The sequence below is a fragment of the Rhea americana genome, unplaced genomic scaffold (genome assembly GCF_003343005.1).
Source record: "Rhea americana isolate MKP2758 unplaced genomic scaffold, rheAme1 scaffold_2, whole genome shotgun sequence".
NCBI lineage: Eukaryota > Metazoa > Chordata > Aves > Rheiformes > Rheidae > Rhea > Rhea americana.
Window position 1 is genome coordinate 12,674,097 of NW_028186149.1, and position 21,523 is coordinate 12,695,619.

Genomic DNA, 21,523 nt, shown 5'->3' on the forward strand with positions numbered 1-21,523 from the left:
CTGCAGGTGACTGCAAAGGAGACAAGGGGAAAATCCTCACCAGTGAGGGTGGCACCTGGGCAAGAAAGATAGCTCTAGCGGCACTCACTCGCTTCATCCAGCCACCAGCAGTCACAAGGCAGGCCAAGCAAGGTCAGGTCAGCTAGATACAAGGCCAGGCATACTGGGCTTGTATACTTGCACACTACAGTGCAGCCCTAAGGGGACCAAGGGAGAGGGTTGGAGCTGAAACGCAGCTTCCAAGCCAATGGTGGAGGTCATGGTTGGAAACCCCAGTGAGGTCTCCCTGGGCTTTTTCTCACAATATAGCTCTTTGCTCAGAAGTTTGATCCATGGTTACACAGTCGCACCAAATCAGAGCTGAACACAGGCAGTTAAAACCTGAGGAGGTTGTCCGAGGATTACAGAGAAAGACTGTTATGGGTTGGGCAATTAAAACCTTTTGGTGCGCTAAGGACTTTGAGAAAAGGAAGTAATGATAAAGACAGAAAATTGGAAATACAGGAAGTTAATAATAGGCTAAAATATCAGGGAAAAGTACTGATGCTGGCAAAATCAATGTATTGGGAACAACAAAAAAACTTAGGACAGAATAAGGCAAATACTAGATACAGTAAAGCTATTACTGATGCAAAAATGTAGAAGCATTTAGCTAATATTTCTGTCCGGTATTTGGGAAAAAATGGAATAATGTAATTTCATCCCATGAAAATTAGGAGCTATTTTTCAGTCTACTGGGAAAAAAAGACAGAAATAGTTCTTCAACTGGAAGTATTTTTAAATGCATATGTCTGGATAAATTTCATCTAATAATTTTAAAAGAACTGTAAAATACTTTCAAGCAGCAGTTTACTCTCTTGATTATTGATGACTCTTGCAATATCACCAAGAAGAAAAAATACTTTTATAAGGCAAAGTGAGTGACCTGGAAAATTTTCAGAAAATCTGCTAAACATCTGCTCCACACAAATAACAGAAAAGCTCATGTAGAATTCAATGAGTAATGATTAAAAGATGAAAATGTAATCAGTGACAATCACCACATTTTATTCCCTTTTTATTATTTATTTTTACACCATTGCAAATTTAACTAAAAAAATAGATATATCATGAAACATCTGCTAGCTGAGTACTGATATTCCAGTTTAAAATATAGCACTACATTGGCTTAATCAAGCACATCCTTAGCAAATTAGGAACTGTCTAGCTGAGAGATCTCAAAAAGCAGCAGGTAGAGAATCATCATCTAGTAGACATTTCTCAAAGGACTGCAAATCAATGACAGGCCGGATGCTATTAAACATTTTGTCAGGGACTTGGAATGTAATATAAAATAACTTCTGGACAAGTTTTTTAGAGCACAAAGTGAGACACGAGAAGGGAAATTAAGGCAGCCGCGCAGAGTAATCTGAATTGCTCAATAAACTGCTCTCACTCAAGCAAAATATATTTTAAGTGTGACAATCATAATCTAAAAGGAAAGAGGAATATTACATACCATACCAAATAATACATATGAAGTTCTCAGGACCCTTATTCTCTCACTAAACAGCCCTGGCCTTTTTTGTTGTTTAAATTCTATATTATTTAGTTGTATTGCTCAGTTTCCTCAGGAAATTCCAGAGATCTGGGCTTGCATGATTATTTCTGCTTACTCAGGATATGGTCCAGATTCAATCTGACATAAACTGAGTAACAGAACATAGATCACATTAGGTGCATCAAGGTCACAAGGAAATTCTTTTATTTTTTTTTTTAGGTCATGATAACATTCAAGTATTTCCTCCTAAATTAATGCATAATTAAATAAAATCAGTGTATCCAATCACATTTCTCCATATTTGCATAGAGGATCAAAGTCCTATCACTATATGTTACATTTTTCTGGGTACAAAGGCAGTTGTATAAATACGTATAAATACGGCTGATAAGCCATTGCTCTTCCAACCAAATATGTGGGGACAGGGACAAGTAACAGTGGTGGTTAGGAGCTTGATTTTTTTGCTGGCTTTTCAGCTCCTGCATGTGGCAAGAGGTTCTATGGTATGGCTAAATGAGAGTGGCTACGAGGATTTGGTTATTGCAATTAATCCCAAGGTGCCAGAAGATGCCAATATCATTGAAAACACAAAGGTAAGAATATTTGTATTTGCATGCTTTGTTTCTCAGCATTTTAGAATGCCTTGACTTTTTCTATTTGTAATATAGCATGAATCAGGTCCAGCTTCCATTCACATCAATGGGAATTTTTCCTGCTGTTTTGAATTAATTATTGATTAATCCCATAGTTGCTAAACCAGTCATTTTCAATTTGTCTTGCCATCTACTATTCTTACTAAGAGCACCACTTGCCTATGCGAGACAATACTGTAATATATTCTTTTGGGAGGCAGACTGAAATTCCTTTAAGCAGCTTTCCAAATCTTTACCTGAAAAAAAATGTCTTTTTTTAAGCCACTGATTATGCCTAGGATTACTCTCCTAGGACTTGTCATTAGTTAGTATACTTCCTAATGTACAAAAAAATGCTTAGCTTTAGTGATATTTCTTGGCTTAGCTTTTATTGCAGCCTTTGTAGATGCCTGAAAAGCATCCCACATAGATGCTTCTACAGATCAACTCCCTTAGTGTAGGATGCCAGCCAGATCTCAAAGCAATGAATATGGTTTTGCCTATGCAAAATCATTTTGGAGAAAATCTGTTGAAAACCATGCTTCTCTGGACAGTTACCCCAACTTCTGCAGTATGTCTAATGCCTGTTAGACTCTGATGTAGGATTATCTCAGTCCCATATCAGTTCTAAGATCAAGTATGAAGGATACTATCCTTCGGTCAGCTAAATAGTTTATAACATTTCCAGATCTCACTCACCTAATGAGAGGACTACATGAAGCTAAATTGGATGTGATTGATGGTTTGCTTTTTACTATTTCTTCCTGATTGCCACCTTTTTTAATAATAAACACTTTAGATCACTTAATTTTTATGACAAGCCAAGCCACTAAGCATGTTTTTAAGGTAGAAGCATATATACGGCAGTTACTGTTCCTACAAGATAACTACTACATTATAAATTCACACAATAGCCGCGCTTATGAGAACTTGCTCTTGCACCTCTGCTTTAGTTCCCTTGGTTAAAAGGCAGATGAGTTAAAACTCATCTGTTTTTCATGCACAGAAGGGAGTGGTGGGATGGGGAAAGGTGAAATATGTCTCACTAATTCTCAACCTGTCATGGGGTTAGCACTCACTATTACTCTCAGTCCTGGCACGTTTAATTTCTTCAAGAAATATCCTCTAGGTGATTTTTTAATGCATATGTAACATAGGTGTTTGATTCCAAAGCCTTTGTCACAGCTTGTTTCTTAGTTTATCAAAAGCGTATTTGACAGATTTCAGCTCCATCCTTCCTTTTTCTCCCCGTTAAACAGCTAGTTGTTACTGGAGAGAAAAATAAACAAAAGGAATTTTTTTTGGATGTCTGTACTCAAAAAAGAGCAACATGAAAGGAAAGTAATGGCAGCATACAGTAGCCATAATAATACAAATGAGAAGAAAGGAGAAACAGTGAATTTGACACAAAAATGCTGACATTTTTCAGATAAATGAAAGAGTGGGTGAATCTTTACCATACTTGCTATCAAGCCCTATTGCTTTAAGAGAGAAATTCTTATATTTAGAGCTGGAGTGTGAATTTTATCACAGTCTCTGATTAAGAAGAGGATTATAGAGCAGGTATAGGTTTCCAAGAATTACAATTTGGCTTCTTCATTTGTACTCCCTTTGTTTTGTTTTGGGTACTTAGTGCTCTTCTATTTTACTACTCTTTCTTGACAAGTCTAAATTATTCCTTGCAGTTACTTTTAATTTAAATATTAATATTAATATTAATATTAATATTTTATTTTCTTTCATTCTCTAGGTCATGATTAAAGATGCTTCTGATTACTTGTTTGAAGCTACAAAACATCGATTTTTCTTCAAGTCTGTAAAAATTGTAATTCCTAAAACATGGAAGAAAAACACCAACTATTCAAGATTGAAAACAGAATCATATGACAAGGTATGATCTACAGAGCTCTTTATGATTAAAACTATAAGGAACAGCTGGTTTGATAATGCTACATTATGAATTATTACAAGATGTAGGATTAATCCTGGAAGTTTTCACTCAAGAGGAGAGTTGATGGTATTGGTAGAGTAAAAAACTGTAGGACTGAACTTATTAAGAAAGAATAACCTAACCCTTCTCTATGCCCACCCTGCATTTCTTAATGTTATTTATGCCGTTGGTCTTATTTTTGTAGGCAGATGTCATCATAGCAGATCCTTTCTTGAAGTATGGAGATGATCCATATACCTTACAGTATGGAGGATGTAAAGAGAAAGGAAGATACATCCATTTCACACCTAACTTCCTATTAAAAAGCAGTTTGCTTAATGTTTATGGAGAAAGAGGTAATACTGTTGTTTAGTTCATTTGCCTATTTTACTGTTAATATGCAAAGACCATGATTTCCAAAGTGCTTAATGAGTTTGAGTACTTCAGTTTGCTTGCCAAAATTAAAACACTTTAAAAGAGACAGATTTTTCAGAAGTAGTAAATTCTGTAAAGTGTCTGAAGCTAAATACTCAAACACTGGATCCAAAAGTTATCTCTTTAAAACCTTAAATGGTTATTTTTCTATACTGTAACTGCTGCTATTAGCAGTAGCCTTCCTTTTAAGCTAATTTACCAGATGAAATATCCACTGCTTGTATATCAGATTTTATACTACATTAAGGGAAAAAAAAATGTGGAGGTTTGCCGCTCTATGGGACAGAAAACTCACCAAAACAAAAGTTTCTCACAAGATTTTTGCTGACATAGAAAGCTTCTTTAGAACAGTTCCTGAATTTCTGAGAAAGCCAAACATGAATCAAAATTCTAGTCATGGTTACTAAATTGATGCCTTCTCTGTTGTACCTCAAGATAAAATTATTATTCCTATCACTTAAGCACATCACAGTTTTCTGGGATTACATGAGAGAGGAATTATTTTATTAAAATGACTTATTAAATTGTTAAGTTGGTTTTATATAGTTGTGTTTAGAATGTGTATATGTCACTACTTTTCAACAGGCAGAGTTTTTGTGCATGAATGGGCTCATCTTCGGTGGGGGGTATTTGATGAATATAATAGCGATGCACCTTTCTACGTGTCCACAAATTCTGGAAATGCAAATGTTGAAGCAACAAGGTATTACTTTTCATATTTCTGCTTTTATATTACACAGTTTTAAAAATTTCAATAACAATTCCGATATTGCTGTTGCCTGTGTGGAGTTTGTACTTTGAGCTCTGTAGACTCTCCATGAGCTGTTCATGATTCAATGATGTTTATTTAACAACTGCTATTGCATGCTTGTAGCCCAGAGTCCAAGCTGGCTTAATTGCAGTGTTGTTTTGTAACAGGCTCTATAGATAAAGCTACATAGGCTTTTGCTCTGTGTGCAATTGCAGACTTCAGTTACCATCTGTTACACCTTATTTAACAAAATTTTGTCAAATAGTAGTTATCAACAACATTAAAATCCCCTACTGAAACCACTGTGATTTTAAGTGTTTTTTACAAAAAAAAAAACTTGCCCTTTTTTCAAGTTGGGCATTCCAAGAGTGTTTTGCGTTGCAACTCCTACCAAAACATCTTTCCTACATTGCCTGCAAATACCACAGGATGCTTATCAGTTGCATCAACAAAAGACAATGGTTTTATGATTTTAACCATTTCTAGATTAGAGTGGGGACTCTGCAAGGCATGAAGAGTGCCTACCTATGAACTTGTGCAGTGTCTCATACAGTAGCACGTCAATGGCAATTTGGCTTTGGGCAGCCAAATGTCAAATAAATAACGAAAACTACCACAGAATATATGTGCTCCTAGACAACCCTGTCTATCTTCTCTTCCTCTAGGTGTTCAGCTAGTGTCACTGGTGCAGTTGTTTTTCAAGACTGCAATGGAAACAACTGTAATGTAAGAGACTGCAGATACGATGGCCAGCTCTATGAAGCTGGATGCACATTTGTACCAGATAAACAACAAAATGTCCCATCTTCTATTATGTATATGCAAAGCTTACCTTCTGTAAGTATTGCTACACCTTTCCAAATTCAGTATTTAATAAGATTTGAGGTCTTGTCAATTATTTCTGCTGGATAAAAAGATCACAGAGTCAGGCATTTCTTTCACTAATTTCTGTCTGTTTCAAAGAATATGCACAAATCCTGCTTCCCTGAATAAATTCAAACAACAGGAGACAATTTTTGCTCATAATGTAAGTCACTTTTCAGCCAGCCTCTGTCTGCTTTTGCACTTCTTTCCCCTGCTGTGTGCCTGACTTTCTGGAAGGTGTTTTCTGTCAGTTTGTTATTGCCCCCATTATTTGCATGTCAAACAATTTCCAGCAAATTCACTGCTATTTTAGAACAGTTTCCAATTGATACTACAGGTAAACCATGGCTTGTTTCAACAAGCTTCCTTCTAAACGAGCTTACTCACCTCCTACGTTTGAAGCAGCTATTGTCTCTTATCTTTTAGGACTTCTTAGAACAATTGTCCCACAGTGAAGATCTTTAACGTAGCTTTGACCTCTGTCTGACTAGGAAGATCTGTAATAAAGTATAACTGTTGGTTGTACTTACTGCCAATTTGGACAAGTGCCATAATCTCTAAGACTAGAAATAAAAGCTTTACTAGGAGATTTTGTGTAACAGAACTCCACTGAAGCTACAACAACCCCTCTCACTCCTTTTTCTAAGGGAGCAGCTGCACACTCTAGAGAGGGCAGTCTCTCTAGGACAGCCTCTTTACCTACTGTCCTTTTTTGGAAATAAGACTGCACAGGCCCCTACAGCAAGGACATAAACAATCTCCTTTTGGAGGTGGGCTGGACACTTATTTAATGGAATTAAATTAACTTTTTTACTAGAAACTTATTTAAATCTTCCCCTTTGATAATTCATAGCATCTCTACCTAGGTTTTGTAGAAATCTGCTTTTCCAAGTCTCTCAAAGGACTCATATCTCCTATTACGTTGCACATTATCAAAGGTACACCAGGTGCCTGGTGAATCTCCTTCCAAGTAATGCTATCAGTTCTACTATAATCTGTTCAAAGAAGAAAACGGGAGCTATTGGAACTGATCTCAGAGCTGTTTTGTGTCAATAAGRGATATGCATTGAGATCTCAGCATCCTTTTTTCTCCTTTTTTAGAAAATCAGATCAACAGGCAAAAAAGTGAAGTGCTCTTGCCAGATGCCTTACATATAAGATACAGGTGATTTCAGATCACTCTTTCAGTTGCCGCCTGAACTGTGTTACCTCCTCTCAGAACAAACTTGTCTGTTTATCCCTTACGCAGAAGCAACAGCCCACCTCTCTCAAAAGTGGCCAGGCTAGTACCCTCATGTCAGCTATGCTTCAGTGGTTATGCAGGGATTCTAGGACAGGCATTATCAGGGACACATGATCATCATTAGGGACAGATCTTTGTAGTAAGGGATGATAATTCCTTCAGCTATTTATTTCTGTTTGTTCAAGCAAGCTCTTTCTAAGAGCTTTAGTGGTTATGGCTTTCCCTCAGCAGTACTCTGCTGATATCCCTAGGCATCTAACAGCAGCGGAGGCTGTTTCTTGACTCTGCATCCTTTGCATCTGTTTCCCTGTTCTACTCAAAAAGTCTTAAAGGAATTGCTTCAAGACCATCAGCTTAATGCAAGAAAGTCGTTAAATATGTAGGCTGCTAACTTGTGCTGACCTTCATGCTGGAAGCATCTTTTTCTGTTTGCTTCTTCTAAGCTGCTGACTGGAGAGGCACCATGACAGAGAAGACACATTCTCTTGTGAAAGAACACCTGTATTTGTCCATCTCTCACCACGAACCTTCTATTTTCTGAGATATTTTATTATACTGTTGAAGCTCAGAATTATTATTATATTCAATCTGACTTTTTAGGTGGTTGAATTTTGTGATAAAAACACTCATAATGCAGAAGCTCCAAATATGCAAAATATGATCTGCAACTACAAAAGCACATGGGAAGTAATTATGGAATCTGATGACTTTCAAAACTCCTCTGTCATAAACAGTCCTAGACCCCCTGTTGAACCCACATTCAAGCTACTACAGACCCAAGACAGAGCACTCTGTCTAGTACTGGATATTTCTGGGAGCATGACTTTGGTAAGAATACATATTTTATATACATTTTTGACAAAAAATATTAAAAATGTAGAGATAAACTTTCAGACAATAGTCTAGTAATTAACTTTATCATTTTAGGAAAAAAAAGAGACTAATTTCTCCCTGTTAATCTTATTTAGAAATTCCTACAAGAAATTCCTTCAAAATACTTAGAGTGGTCAAATTTAGTCTCTTTTTTCTTATAAAATCTCAAATTCAAATACTCTCTTTCCTTTGTTTCAGACCTAGAATGACAGCACCACTGTATCTCTCCAAAACATAAAGTATGTTATAGATAGAATTTTACTTTGTATTCTTATTAAGTATGATTCTAAAATTGTTTAAAACAATATGTAAGTAAGTAGCAATAAATGAGATGTTCTCCTCTCATCATGATACTGCTTTTTGGAACAAAAAATGTGAGTTATGTTAATCCTATGACATTTTAACATGGCAGAGGCTTTTTCACCTTATTTTTTTTCACAAAATTTTGCATATTTTACTCTTTCAGAAAGCATATTTATGGACACAAGGCTAAGTAAAGGTCCCTAAATATGTACTCATTTGCATAAATATCCTATTACTTAAAAAAAAAAGGTATCAATGTAATCAGCCGCAGAAAGGTGACAGAAGTATTTTGGATAGACAAGGCCATTTCCCCACGCTTTGTTAATAGACTTCAAGCCTCTCTGCAGATCACAGCTTCTAAAAATGAACCTATCATCTTTTTATAACATATAGCATTTCCTTATCCACAACTTCTTCCAAAATTCACTAGTGAGCCAACAACAGTTTATGTTTTCTTTAAAACATTACAAGTTCGGACTGTCATGTCTCATAGGAATTCAAGATTAAAAATTAGACTTTTTCACTGTTTAATAATGGGAAGGTCACCTTTACCTTTCACATGAAGGACACAGTACTTACTTGTGCTTCAAAAAACATAAATGCCTGGAATAGCATTTATATCGATCTCAATGAAATAATTTATAAGGCTCAAGCATGTTGAGAAATATTCTTAAATATTTGACAGTTATGCCTTAAACTAAAAGGTACACAAAGCAGCATAAAGCAACAAATGCCCAAATCCTCTAGAGACATACAAATAAGTGTGGGTTTCTCCCATAGTGCTCCATTAGCAGACCTATTTCCAGATGTGCCATTCCATTGCAGTGTTGTTCCTGGGGCTGATCTTCAGCAAAGATCTGCAGTTGTAATAAATTATATAATGATTTTTGCAATATGGATGAATATCTCCTAATCCTTACACATTTTATGAAACCAGATGGTAATTAATAATGTAATGCTAACTCAGAAAGTGAAGATAATTATGAATCCTGCAATAACAGATAACTTCAGAAAGAAATATTTTTAACTTTTTTATTTCAATTGCTTCAAATATTTACATTTAAGATATAAATTCTTTTACTAATATTCAATTTCCAAAATACTTATTGCCTCCGCTAACCTACCTGATGGATATTAGAGATCCTGCACATTCGGACTGACAGAATGCTATTAAAACAAAAAAAAGTAACAAATAATTGATTAGAAAAGAGGTCATAACCTCAGAAGATGAAATTTGGTTAAAGATATCTTTCCTGAAATATACAGTTCACAAACACACTTTTATGGTACCAGAACATGGTTCTGTAACTGAACACACAAATGAGTTGTCTAAGATACTTTATAGCAGATAGTCATTAATTTTTCATTACAAACTGAAAAACATCAATAGTTGCTATATTTTCCAAAGGGACTGCATTCTAATGATGTTATTTGTCTCCACATACAGAATAACCGCATTAACCATCTCTATCAGGCTGCAGAAGTATTTCTGCTCCAAATTATTGAAATTGGTTCCTGGGTTGGAATTGTCACATTTGAATCTAGTGCATATGTGAAAACTTCTTTGCAACAAATTACCAGTGATACAGTGCGCCACAGTCTTACTCAATATCTGCCTAAAAAAGCTGCAGGAGGAACAAATATCTGTGCAGGTGTGAAAACAGGATTTCAGGTAAAGTACAACATGGAAATTTCTTCTAGAATGCAGAGAAACTGATGAAAAATCAAGGAACATACATACTTCATAGCCCACTAAACATGGTCTTCCCACACAATCATGTATGTTCATTGCAGTGAATATATGGAGTAGGTAAGTATTGAAATGGGAAGCTGTGCAGCAGTAGTATTGTTAATTCCTGGGGTTCACAAGTCAAAATCAAACCGCTAAGATTATGAAACCACATAAAAACTCCAAGATTGGAAAAATACGAACAGATAGATATTATTCTTTTCTTTTCTATTTTACTCCCTGGGGCTGGCAGACTTTGAAAAAATGAGCAGATGTCAACTAATTTAGTTGCAAGTCTGTGAATCAGTAGCAATGCATAGAAGAAGGGGAAAGAAAGAAAGTGCTACAGAGAGTAACGAGACTGTTGGGGTTGCTGAGAGTCCTAGGCAGAAAGGAGGTTCGGGGGGGACTGGGGAGATGAGGAGCCAGGAGGGCATCCAGACAAGGATGGAATAGCCAGAGACAGAGGTGTCCCCCTAAGCATCCCATACTCCACCAACAAGAGTTGCCCCACCTTTACCTATCCCAAATTCCCCTGGGGACTATGTCTGTCCTTCTCTAGTCCTGAAATTTTGGGTGGAGAATAAAGAATAGTGGTTCCAGATATCAGACATAAAATTTTTCTGTGTTGCTTTTAAACACTCATACCCAGAATTGGCAAGGCATGTACAGGAACCATATTTCCAAGATATTCAGTTTGGGATAGGTTTCTTTTCCAGGAAAATATATAATAAATATTTTTTTCTTGTAATTTAACACTCACTAGTTTTAAGTGATTAAATATTTCAGTATCAGTTATAAAAATATCGAACAGTTTTAAATAAAACCTCTAACATTTATTAAAGAACAAATTTCTCCTATATTTGAAGTTAACACAGTTCTGAATACATACATTGACTGTGCTCTGGGGTAAGCCAGGATTTAAAACTATTCTGCTGCTAATATCTTGAATTCTCTTCTTAATTCAGGTGATTACAGATAAATTCAAAACTACATATGGTTCTGAAATTGTTCTGCTGACTGATGGAGAAGACTCGTATATTGCAAGTTGTCTTGATACCGTGAAACAAAGTGGGGCAATAATTCACACCATTGCATTAGGGCCTTCTGCAGCTAAAGAATTAGATGAGTTTTCAAAGTTGACAGGTAAATATGCTAAATTAACTCTTTTTCTGGCATGCATATTCGTATGAAAATGTAAAATAAGAGCAATTAATTGCTCTAGAAAGTTATATACATTTGATTTTAATAAAAGTAATTTTTCAAAATTTAATTTTAAAGAAGTTCTGTTTTCACAGCAGGCTTTTTAAATGCAAACAGGAGCACTCTTTGGACCTATAGTTTTGTTTTAGTGGTTTTGATTTTAAAAATATAGTAACATGACAATACCTTATTAGTAAAGAGATTTAATTATGACATTGCTATATAACATACAAAAAGAAGTGTTCTGTAATGACTAGAATTTTCTCTATTCTTTAATTTTTATGGATTTATTTACCATATAAATATTAATTTTCTCTAACTGTTGCAGCTGAAGTGAACTATTAGGAAATGTTAAACACTGTTACTACCTTTGTCATTAGCAAACCTAGCTGTTATCTGAGCTGGTGCTACACAGTTAATTTTAAAATAGATGTTTAAAAACTGTCCACCAGTGCTTCATGCTACAGTGCAAACGTTGTGGGAGAATACAAACTCCTTGGGTAGATCTAGAATGCAGTCTGATTCTAAACAAATAGGGTGAATAAATCTTATTTGAGAGGTGTGCATGCTGCGTATTTTCAAACTTAACCACTTGCTTTAGTAATTTAAATAACCTGGAATACCTTTGTATACTTTTACATCTTTGGATCAACCTGACTATGGGAGAGTCCAGAGCTCAAATCTGTTCTGGTCTGTATTTTAAGACAGAATCTGTTATTCAAATTCCAATTGCAGAGTATTATTAACAGTGATCTGTGAGCCAGAAAGAACTCATACGGTCCTTCAGAATGTAGTCACCAACTAGCAAGTCTCCCTGCTTAGAAACAAAATTCAATTTCCAAAGATACTGTGTAGGTCTCTGAGCTAATGCCTCCACCAGTGTGTATGACTCCACACGATACAGAGCCATGTACCTGACATGAGCTGCCTGCACATGCATGTCTGAATGTGAGGGACAGGGGTGAGCAGCGTTACATGGCAGAGGGGAGCTGTGAGGGCAGACACTACATTTTGTGCATCTCCCCAAGGTTCAGCCTGGCACAGCAGCATCTTTCCCACCCAGCGATTCCTGCGCCCTCTGTGTTTGGGGCACAGCTCAGTTTGTGTCCAGCACATAAGATCCCAGGTTGAAAGAAAGTTCAGTGCAGCAAATGCCTGAAGTGCAAATGCTTCAGTAGAGCACATGAAATCAACATGAATTTATCCACAGATCTGCACTGAGTACCAGAACTTCAAATGGACTGGAGTTGTGTGAAGTCAGTATGCATGTAAAGAGATCCCAACTTTACACTATTAGATAAACAGAGGCAATCTGGATCTCAAAGAGCCACAAATCACGGAATGTCACATCATTATTATAGAGATATTTTTAGAGCAGAATTTCATTTAAGTGGTAATACATGACTCAGAATCCAAAGGTAATACAAATAGTCTAAAAATGCTATACTTGAAGAAATACAGCAGGGGTGTGATTAGGCAAACTATGCCACTGGGAGATAGAATGAGTTTACTGCATAAATTGGAATTAATTTTATGTGAATTTACCATGATGTATGTATTAAAGCATTAAAAAAGGTAAATTTAGTTTTTAAACTTACTAGCAAATTTCTGGTATTGAATGGTCTATCAAGACAGTCACATAAAATTTACTGATTTTAGAACAAAAAATAATATTTCTAATTATTTTACTCTTGTCTTTCAGGAGGTTTACAGCTTTATGCTATAGATGAAGTCCTCCCCAGTAAATTAATTGAGGCATTCAGTGGAATTACATCCGGAAGTGGAGATATATCTGAACAATCTATTCAGGTTTGTATATCAACACCTATTTTACTTCTTGTGCTCTTAGCTATAAACTTTTAGATTTTTCACATAGGCAAACTGTTACTTAGAATTTAGCAACTTTCATTCCTTTCTTTGTTAATATTTTAACTTAGACCCAGTTCTATGTTTTATCCAAAACGTACTACTGGCAAAGACAGCTAGATTATAAGCAGCAACCAATGCTGATTCGACAAACAGGTCTGGTGGTTTTTGAATTTTTATATTGTTTTTGATCTACTCCTCTGCCTCCTACAGAGGATTTTTTTTCATGAAGGGCTATTTTCTAATTGTAGATTTAATCATTTATAAAATAGGAGTGAGGAAATTATGTAAAATTGTTACCTATTTAATAAAGGAAATCTTGTTTGCTTTTCTTTATGTTTTCCYTTGTTTTGTTGTTATTTCTCTCTCTCTCTCTTTACTTTTAAGCCCTTAAAAGGGCTTAAAAAAAGGCAGACATTATTGTTTTTCTTCTAAGGGACAGACAAACTACAGTGGAAATATAGTGATGTTCTCTTGCACTAGAAGGACATAGATGCTCTAGATAGGTAAATAAATAGATTAGATACAAAAAGTGAGGGACTTATGCTTACCATATGTTATTACATTTATCATAATTTTTACATTTAAAATCAGTGTGACTATGCAAGCTACCGTCACAGAAAATGAGGTTCTGATTTTATGGTTCTTCTTCCTTCAATAGTTGTGCCAAGTGGCTCTAACTTCCCTGTAGGTAGACACAGTAGGTAGGTAGCATTGTCTTCTCTGTGCAAGTCTGAGTTATAAATAAAGCAGCATATCTTCGTGTTATATAATATCTTCACGTTAATTTTCTTAAGGCATAAATTCTTTTCAATTCTAGTCCAAGATGAGTGCATTTTAAGTCAACAATGCATTGCCCGGCAGTTGATGAATCACTCTGAAGAGATGTTATTTTATTTCTCTAACAGCTTGAAAGCAAAGATCTAGAGGTTGCACGTAATCAATGGATAAATAATTCTGTGACTATTGACAAAACTGTGGGAAATGACACTTTCTTCGTCATTTCATGGAGTTTACAGAGTCCACGTATTATTCTAAGGGACCCCAAAGGAAAAGAGTATGGAAACTCAGACTTTACAATTGATAGTTCAACCCCCAAAACAGCAAGACTTGGTATAAATGGCACTGCAGAGGTAAAGATTGAACATTTTATTTTATTTCCTGAATATATCGACATTTCCTGTAGACCAGCATATACCTTTCTTAATTAATTTTTATTATATTCCTGTTAAAACAGGAAGCTTTTTTATTTGTTCTTGTATTTGATTTGCAGGTGGGAGACTGGCATTATTATATTGAAAACTATTATACGACTAGTCAAACTATATCAGTAACAGTTACCTCTCGAGCAGCATCCTCTGATGTTCCTCCTGTGATTGTCAAAGCTTACATGAATCGGGCAAATGTGGCACCTAATCCAGTTGTTATTTATGCAGAGGTTAGTCAAGGGTTTTTGCCTGTTCTTGGTGCAAATGTTATAGCAACCATAGAGAAAGACAATGCTGCAACAGAAAGCCTTCAACTTTTGGATAATGGTGCAGGTAAGTTTCCACATACACAATCAAAATCTTTGCATTTCTGCATTTTGGAATCCAAGTCTGCTTACTTGCTTCAGACTTAGTGATAACTAGGGACTGAAACATGACTATGCCCTAAATCAAGGAAAGAATAACAAGGGGGATAGAGAACCCTACTGCTGTAGGACAGAAGTAAACTACAAGATTTTTGCTTGGTTTACTGAACATTATTCTCAATATTTCTATACCAAGGTGCTGATACAATCAAGAATGATGGAATCTACTCAAGATACTTTACTTCTTTCCAAAACAGTGGAAGATACAGTCTGAAAGTGAATGCCCATGGGAGAAAAACAACTGTCAGACTTGGCTTCAGACAAAATCGAGCCTTGTATATACCAGGCTACAGAGAAAATGGTAAAGAACATTTTAGAAAAACACATTGTGTGATTTGTATTTGAATGTTGGTGTAAACGTTTAGCAAATGGGATCATTTACATTCAAAAATTTTATTTAATGTTAATAGTTGTTCCATCTATCATTCCCACAAAACAAAAAACAAAACAGCTGCAACCATGGTATCCTATGTAAGGGAGCAGTGCAAAATGTTGTCTTTAATCTAAAAATTAATTTAACTTACGCCCTTATAGAAGGATAAATATTGCTCAGAGTATGTATTTCAGCAACTGATGACAGAAATTTTAAAACTATCATTTTTAATGAGACTTTAACATTAGAGTTTTGAGTAAATAAGTTCAGTATGTAGAATTAGTATTTAAAATAATGGTGGTAGAAAAATTAGCTTCTGAGATTTCTTGAGTTTCTTCGTGAGTACTTTTTCTTCCCAATGGTGAATAAATGTTAATTTTCGCATTTAATATTCTCATATATACCTTGTGAGATTTAGAGGAATTACTATAAAAATTGTCTAAAACTCCCACAAATTCCTACAGAACTGAAATTCTCCTAGGCTGTGATATGTAGGAAGACATAGATGGAATTGCCTTATTGCAGCCAATACCAACTCCTGTAATGTGCTTTACTGATAGTAGCATCACTTCCAATTTTCTGTACTTCAAACTTGTTATACTTTTTGAGTTTTCTAAATTTTACATAGAGAATATTGAGATCATCTTTTTTCTGCCTTCACCAACTTTTCCACTAAATTTGAGTAAGCTAAGGAAAAAAATATAGGCTAATGAGATAAGAGATTAAAAAAAATGTAAGTCAGAATTTTGTAATGGTAAAAGCCGAAAAATCTTCCAAACAGGTAAAATTCAGATGAATGCACCAAGACCTGAATTGGCTGATGAAGAAATCCAAGCACAGCTGGGAAGTTTTAGCAGAATTGCAACAAGTTCTTTTGTACTGAATGATGTTAGCCCAGGAATTTCTCCTTCTTTTCCACCTTGTAAAATTACAGACCTTGATGCTTATATAGACAACAAAACAATTATCTTGAGTTGGACAGCTCCAGGTGGTGTCCTCGATAGTGGACAAGGTAAGTCAAGAAACTTTATTTTAGTGAGATGAGACTGATACTTTCTTGCCTTTTATCTGAAAGGACATGGCCTAAGGACACTCAACCAGATATGAGAGCTACACCTTTCCCACCTGGAAAAGTAACGAAAAAAAGTCCTATGTTGCACAACACTTGTTTTAGTTCTCCTTAATTCTTCAGAGGGGGAAAAAAATTTTAAAAAAGCCAAGCAACAAGGAATATTACAAATGAAGCAAATGAATAAAATTATAAAAATTGTAATACAACCACCAGAGAGTCCAGCAACAAATCCTAGTCTATCTTTGTTCATATAAGCTAGGTAAAAAAGAATGGACAATACAAAGTTTTAGTCCACTTACATAGATGCAGTAAGGTTCTATGCATAATTCTCATTTTAGGTATATTGTAAGGGAAAAATTAAACCTAATTACAGCTGTAATGCACATGCATTTCCTTTCATTAACCAGAGATTGCATGCTAAAATATACAGTATACAGTCATGCAGATTACAACTTCAGATCAAAGTYTCACACTTATCTAAAATTTTTAATAACCGGCCACTCAGGGAACAAATCTGGAATAAATAAAAAACTTGCAGATGCTTGTATGCAGTTATTTTGCAACTAAACTTCTACATTAAAACAGACTGATATCTAAAATAGCCAGTTATTGCAGTATAGGTTAGGGTTGCAGGTTCTGTACTGGTATGGAGCTGGGCATATCATGCATCTGTCTCTACTATCTAAAGAGAGAGAAAGAAGGAGGAAAAGATGAAAGCAAGTAGCATGCAAATAAAGAGGAGGAAGTCTTGAAAAACTGAAATCTTGAAACAGAAGTAGCAGTACCCCCCAAAATTAGGAAGTCAAACACATTTACAGCAATGTCACTACAAGTTCTCTTGATTACAGACAAATGGGACAACCATTTAGTATGTATCTCAGTTTTTGCTAGTTTCAGAACTTCTGAGTTACAGAGATAGAAAATACAAATGAAATGGAAGGCCTACACCAGCTATATAAATGCATATTTTAAATGCCACTTGATCTTACAGTTGTACTATATATGTGTATTTGTACTATATATATATGTATAATTTCTCATTCAACTACATTTTGCACAGCCCAGACAAGGCTAATAGTGTTGGTAAAACAATCTTTTTTAAGACTAGTGAAGCGAAGGAGTTCCCAGATTTAGGATCAATACACTTTTGACTATGTAAAGTAAGGTTCTAATAGCAATCCTGCTGAACCTCCCACTTTCATTAATTGAGCTGGGCAGTCCATAGTAAGACAGGAAGAGAATCATCTGCATTTTAGCCAAATTGTTGTCAAAGTCTTACGTTGTCATCACAACCAAGGATATTAAAACGTGTGTTAATCTGTTGTTACATATATTCTTTTTTTTTTCCTAGCTGATCACTACATAATAAAAACCAGTGAAAATCTTCTGGACTTAAGGAATGACTTTGATAATGCTGCTTCTGTGAATTCCTCTGATCTCATTCCTAAGGCTGCTGGTACCAGAGAATTATTTACAATCAAACCAGAAAATCTAAAGATAGAAAATGGCACTATAATCTACATTGCTATACGTGCTGCTGCTAACACAAGCTTGACCTCAGATGTGTCTAACATAGCACATGCCACATGGTTCATTCCTCCAAAAGCAGCTGTACCTTCAGAGAAGCCTTCAAATGATGACAGCAATAAAGGTGGTGTTAATATTACAGTAATAGTGGCAATAGTAGCTGGGTGTGTAGTTGTTGTTTGTATTATTGTAAGTTCTACTGTGTGTGTTTTACAAAAAAAAAGCAGAAGAAAGGATCCTGCCATCAGAATGTAAACATATCTATAAAATAGAAGCTGAGAAGGAATTTAGTATAATTTTTACAATAAGTGAAAGGAAAGAAATATTTGTATGTTTGAAGACTAAGTGGTGATTTAAAACAGACATGTATTTGTCTTTTTGATATGCTTACAGATTAAAATTTTCAAGTGTCTTCTATGTACACCGATTAAATGTTAAAAATATTTGAAAGCAGGTACTCAGAAATGTGATGTGTACTGTCATTAGTTTCTATGCAATCTAATTACTTAAACTCTTCTGTTGCAAGACTTTTTCAATGGAGTATATTCTTGTTTTCTTAAAGGAGGTAAAGAAAAATAACAGTTTCCTTAATCTCCGCATAACAATCAAGTAAAACAAGACAGAAAAAGAGATCAAGCAGTGTAATATGATTTTCTGTGCATCTTTCACATGTCTTCAGATAGGCTTAGTGAGCCACGAACAAAAATAGCTACCTCCAAGGTATATTTTCAAAAAAATACTTAGGTATGTGGAGCTACAGGTATGTGTAGTGCAGCACAGGATTTAAATACTTGCAGAATGAGAACTGCACAATATATGCAAATGAGCACATGGAAAAGGCTCCAAGGTGGATATGAAAAAGAGCTATAAGTCAGAAGCCAGGATGAACCTTTATATAGCTTTAAAGCTGCTAAAGAAGAAGGAATGTGAAGAAAGGAGAGGGATCTCTATGACTGTATTTTTACCGCTACCATACATATATATATTATTTGTTAGGAACTACATCATACAGTCAGAATAAACGGGTTGCAGCACTGCTCCTGGAACTACTTCCCTGAGCTACATAAAAATATGGCAGATCTTAATACACAATGTCCATGATCCAAGACAAATGATGCATTCCTCTGAAGACACCCCATTTCTACCTGCCTAGTAAGCACAGCTGCAATGTTTACTGTGTGGTGACACCGACATCTAGTGGACTTCACACAAAAAACTTCCAGTTTTCCAAAACTGTTCCAAAAATCACTTTATATCAAACCATCTCTTTTGGGGATACTCTGACTTTAATATAAAGGCATAACTAAGGGTAAAATCAAATATGATTAAACTAAAGTTTAATTTAGTACTTACAGTTGGCTGCTATTACTGTAGGAGCAATTAGAGGATTCATTTGAAGTAAAGGCTTCACTTTACTAAGCACTGTATATACTCATAATAAAAGATCTTAAGAACTCGGTTGAAATAATGCAGGATTCACCTCCCTTCAGAAGATCTGTGAAGAAGGCAGACATAATTTGCTCATTTGTGCATCTTGACAAGTAAGTGCAAAATGAAAGGGCAAGACTGTTTTAATGATTTCACTCATTATGTTTATATTGACAGTTTGCATATTCAAATGCTATGTGGGCTGGGATCCTGGCTATTGATGCAACTGTCATGTGCAACTTTAGACTAGCTAGAAAAGCTGTGCTAGTTAAGCCAACAAATTTTGTTCCTAAGTATGGTCTTCCCAAAGCTCCTCTCAAAAGGATTGCATCTTCCTTCACAGAGCTTTTCTAGTAGTACATCTCAGTCTTCTACAAAGATTAGTTTAAATATTCCTGTATCATGGATGGACAACCTGTGGTACTATGTGATAAACTGGTTTTGCCCACAGTTATCAGCAGGTAACAAGTAAAGCTGCAGATATAGCTCTGGTCATTAAACTATCATTGCACAGTAAAAAGGAGAAAACCAAAAACTTGTTCATTTTTAATTTCCATAGGGAAAAATTCTGGCCTGCAGAATTTTCCTGAGAGCGCTAGGCAGGATGGGACCAAACTGATATGCTACTTGGGTACCAAAATATCCCACTGTGTCTCTAGGAAGTATGAAACTCTAGTAACAAAGGTTATCACAAGAACAACACATGATTTATCCAGTCCCATTCCCTGAAAATTCAGGACCTTTGCCTACTGAGTGTTTTGCCAGTTCCTCTATGCACTTCTGGTGCAATTCCAGTTGAAGTGTTTCCAGGGAGTATGGCAGCAGCTGCAGTGATAATCAGTAGAAGATTACACTAATGAAAAGGGGAGCACTAATTCCTACTCAGATAGCAGTAGTTTCTAGACAAAAACATGGTGTAGAGAAGGATCACCTTCTGTTTCTGTCAAATCCAGCACCCAGATTTCTAATGCAAGTCTGACTGTACAGACACCAAACAGCTGGTATTACTCATTTTATATTCTTTGCCCAGTTATTACAAAACTAATCTCACATTTGTTTATGTTGACATGAAGGCTATATACTCATATCAAGTGTCCCTACCTACTTCAGTAATAAAAGCTTTGATAACTAGAGAGAGTGGCAAATATTGAATACATTTCTTTAGAAACAATACACTCTGCTCCTTTTATTTTGTATGTATTTTAATTACATTAATGCATGTTGAACCATGTTTACCTTCAGATTTTCATGCATATATATTCTTAACATCTGGTTCAAGGACTGCTGCTGTTCTTTGCAGTATGAGATGGAGTTCTGCACAGTTATGGCTGGAAGCACTCCTCATTTCCAGCTGCTTAAGTCCATTAAAAGAGGATATAAATCCATATTCACAGAACAACTCTTTTATACAAAATATATGTTGCAATTGCACAATCATAAGTGGGAAGGGAAGTACTGACAAAAGATGTGATCTATGTAACTATTTATAGTATAGAATTAAATAAGTATGAATTTCAGCACAGGTACTATAGTATTGGGATTATTCATACTACCAAATGTTATTTATTTATTTTAATGTGTTACCACTGCAATATAAACTGAATCATGGAGTCATTTTTGGGTGGTCTTTATTAAATCTTTGATCTCAGTTTAAATTTTTCCTTCCCATAAATTTGGAAAGTAATACTGGGAGTCAGCTTATAAGCATTTAATTTATAACTTGTTATTCTTTATATCATAAGTATTTCGTACTTTAAATACATCAGAAATATTTTAATTTAATATAAAATGTTAATAATTACTATTTGGTAGGTGTAAATCTTTAAGAATATGACCAAAGATTCATTAACATCAAAGAATTAACTCTAGAAGCACTCCCAATGTATTCATTAGATGTTGGTAAGTTACAGACAAAGGATTGCTTTAAAGGTCAAGTATTTTTAGACACTCATATATTCCTCAGAATTAAAGCATATCTTACTGACAAAGTCAGCAAACAAAACAAAAGTTTAATTTATCTACGAAGCCATTCTGAACCATGTCAAAATCTGTTAAACCAAGAATGTTTTTGCAAAGTGATTTTCAAAAATGCTGAGTATTTTACATTCAGTAAAATGCTCG

At 35.3% G+C, this 21,523-nt stretch overlaps 1 protein-coding gene across 1 annotated transcript; it reads left to right on the plus strand.

Moving 5' to 3' along the window:
* The first annotated feature begins 1,953 nt into the window (after positions 1-1,953).
* On the plus strand, positions 1,954-18,229 carry LOC146596757 (calcium-activated chloride channel regulator 1-like). Its single transcript, XM_085303510.1, has 14 exons — positions 1,954-2,133; positions 3,923-4,063; positions 4,308-4,458; positions 5,123-5,240; positions 5,954-6,125; positions 7,996-8,223; positions 10,019-10,243; positions 11,269-11,446; positions 13,206-13,312; positions 14,278-14,502; positions 14,643-14,910; positions 15,139-15,303; positions 16,157-16,387; positions 17,799-18,229. The coding sequence occupies exons 1-14, from the start codon at positions 1,954-1,956 to the stop codon at positions 18,227-18,229; spliced, it is 2,820 nt and encodes a 939-aa protein (XP_085159636.1).
* Positions 18,230-21,523: the final 3,294 nt, after the last annotated feature.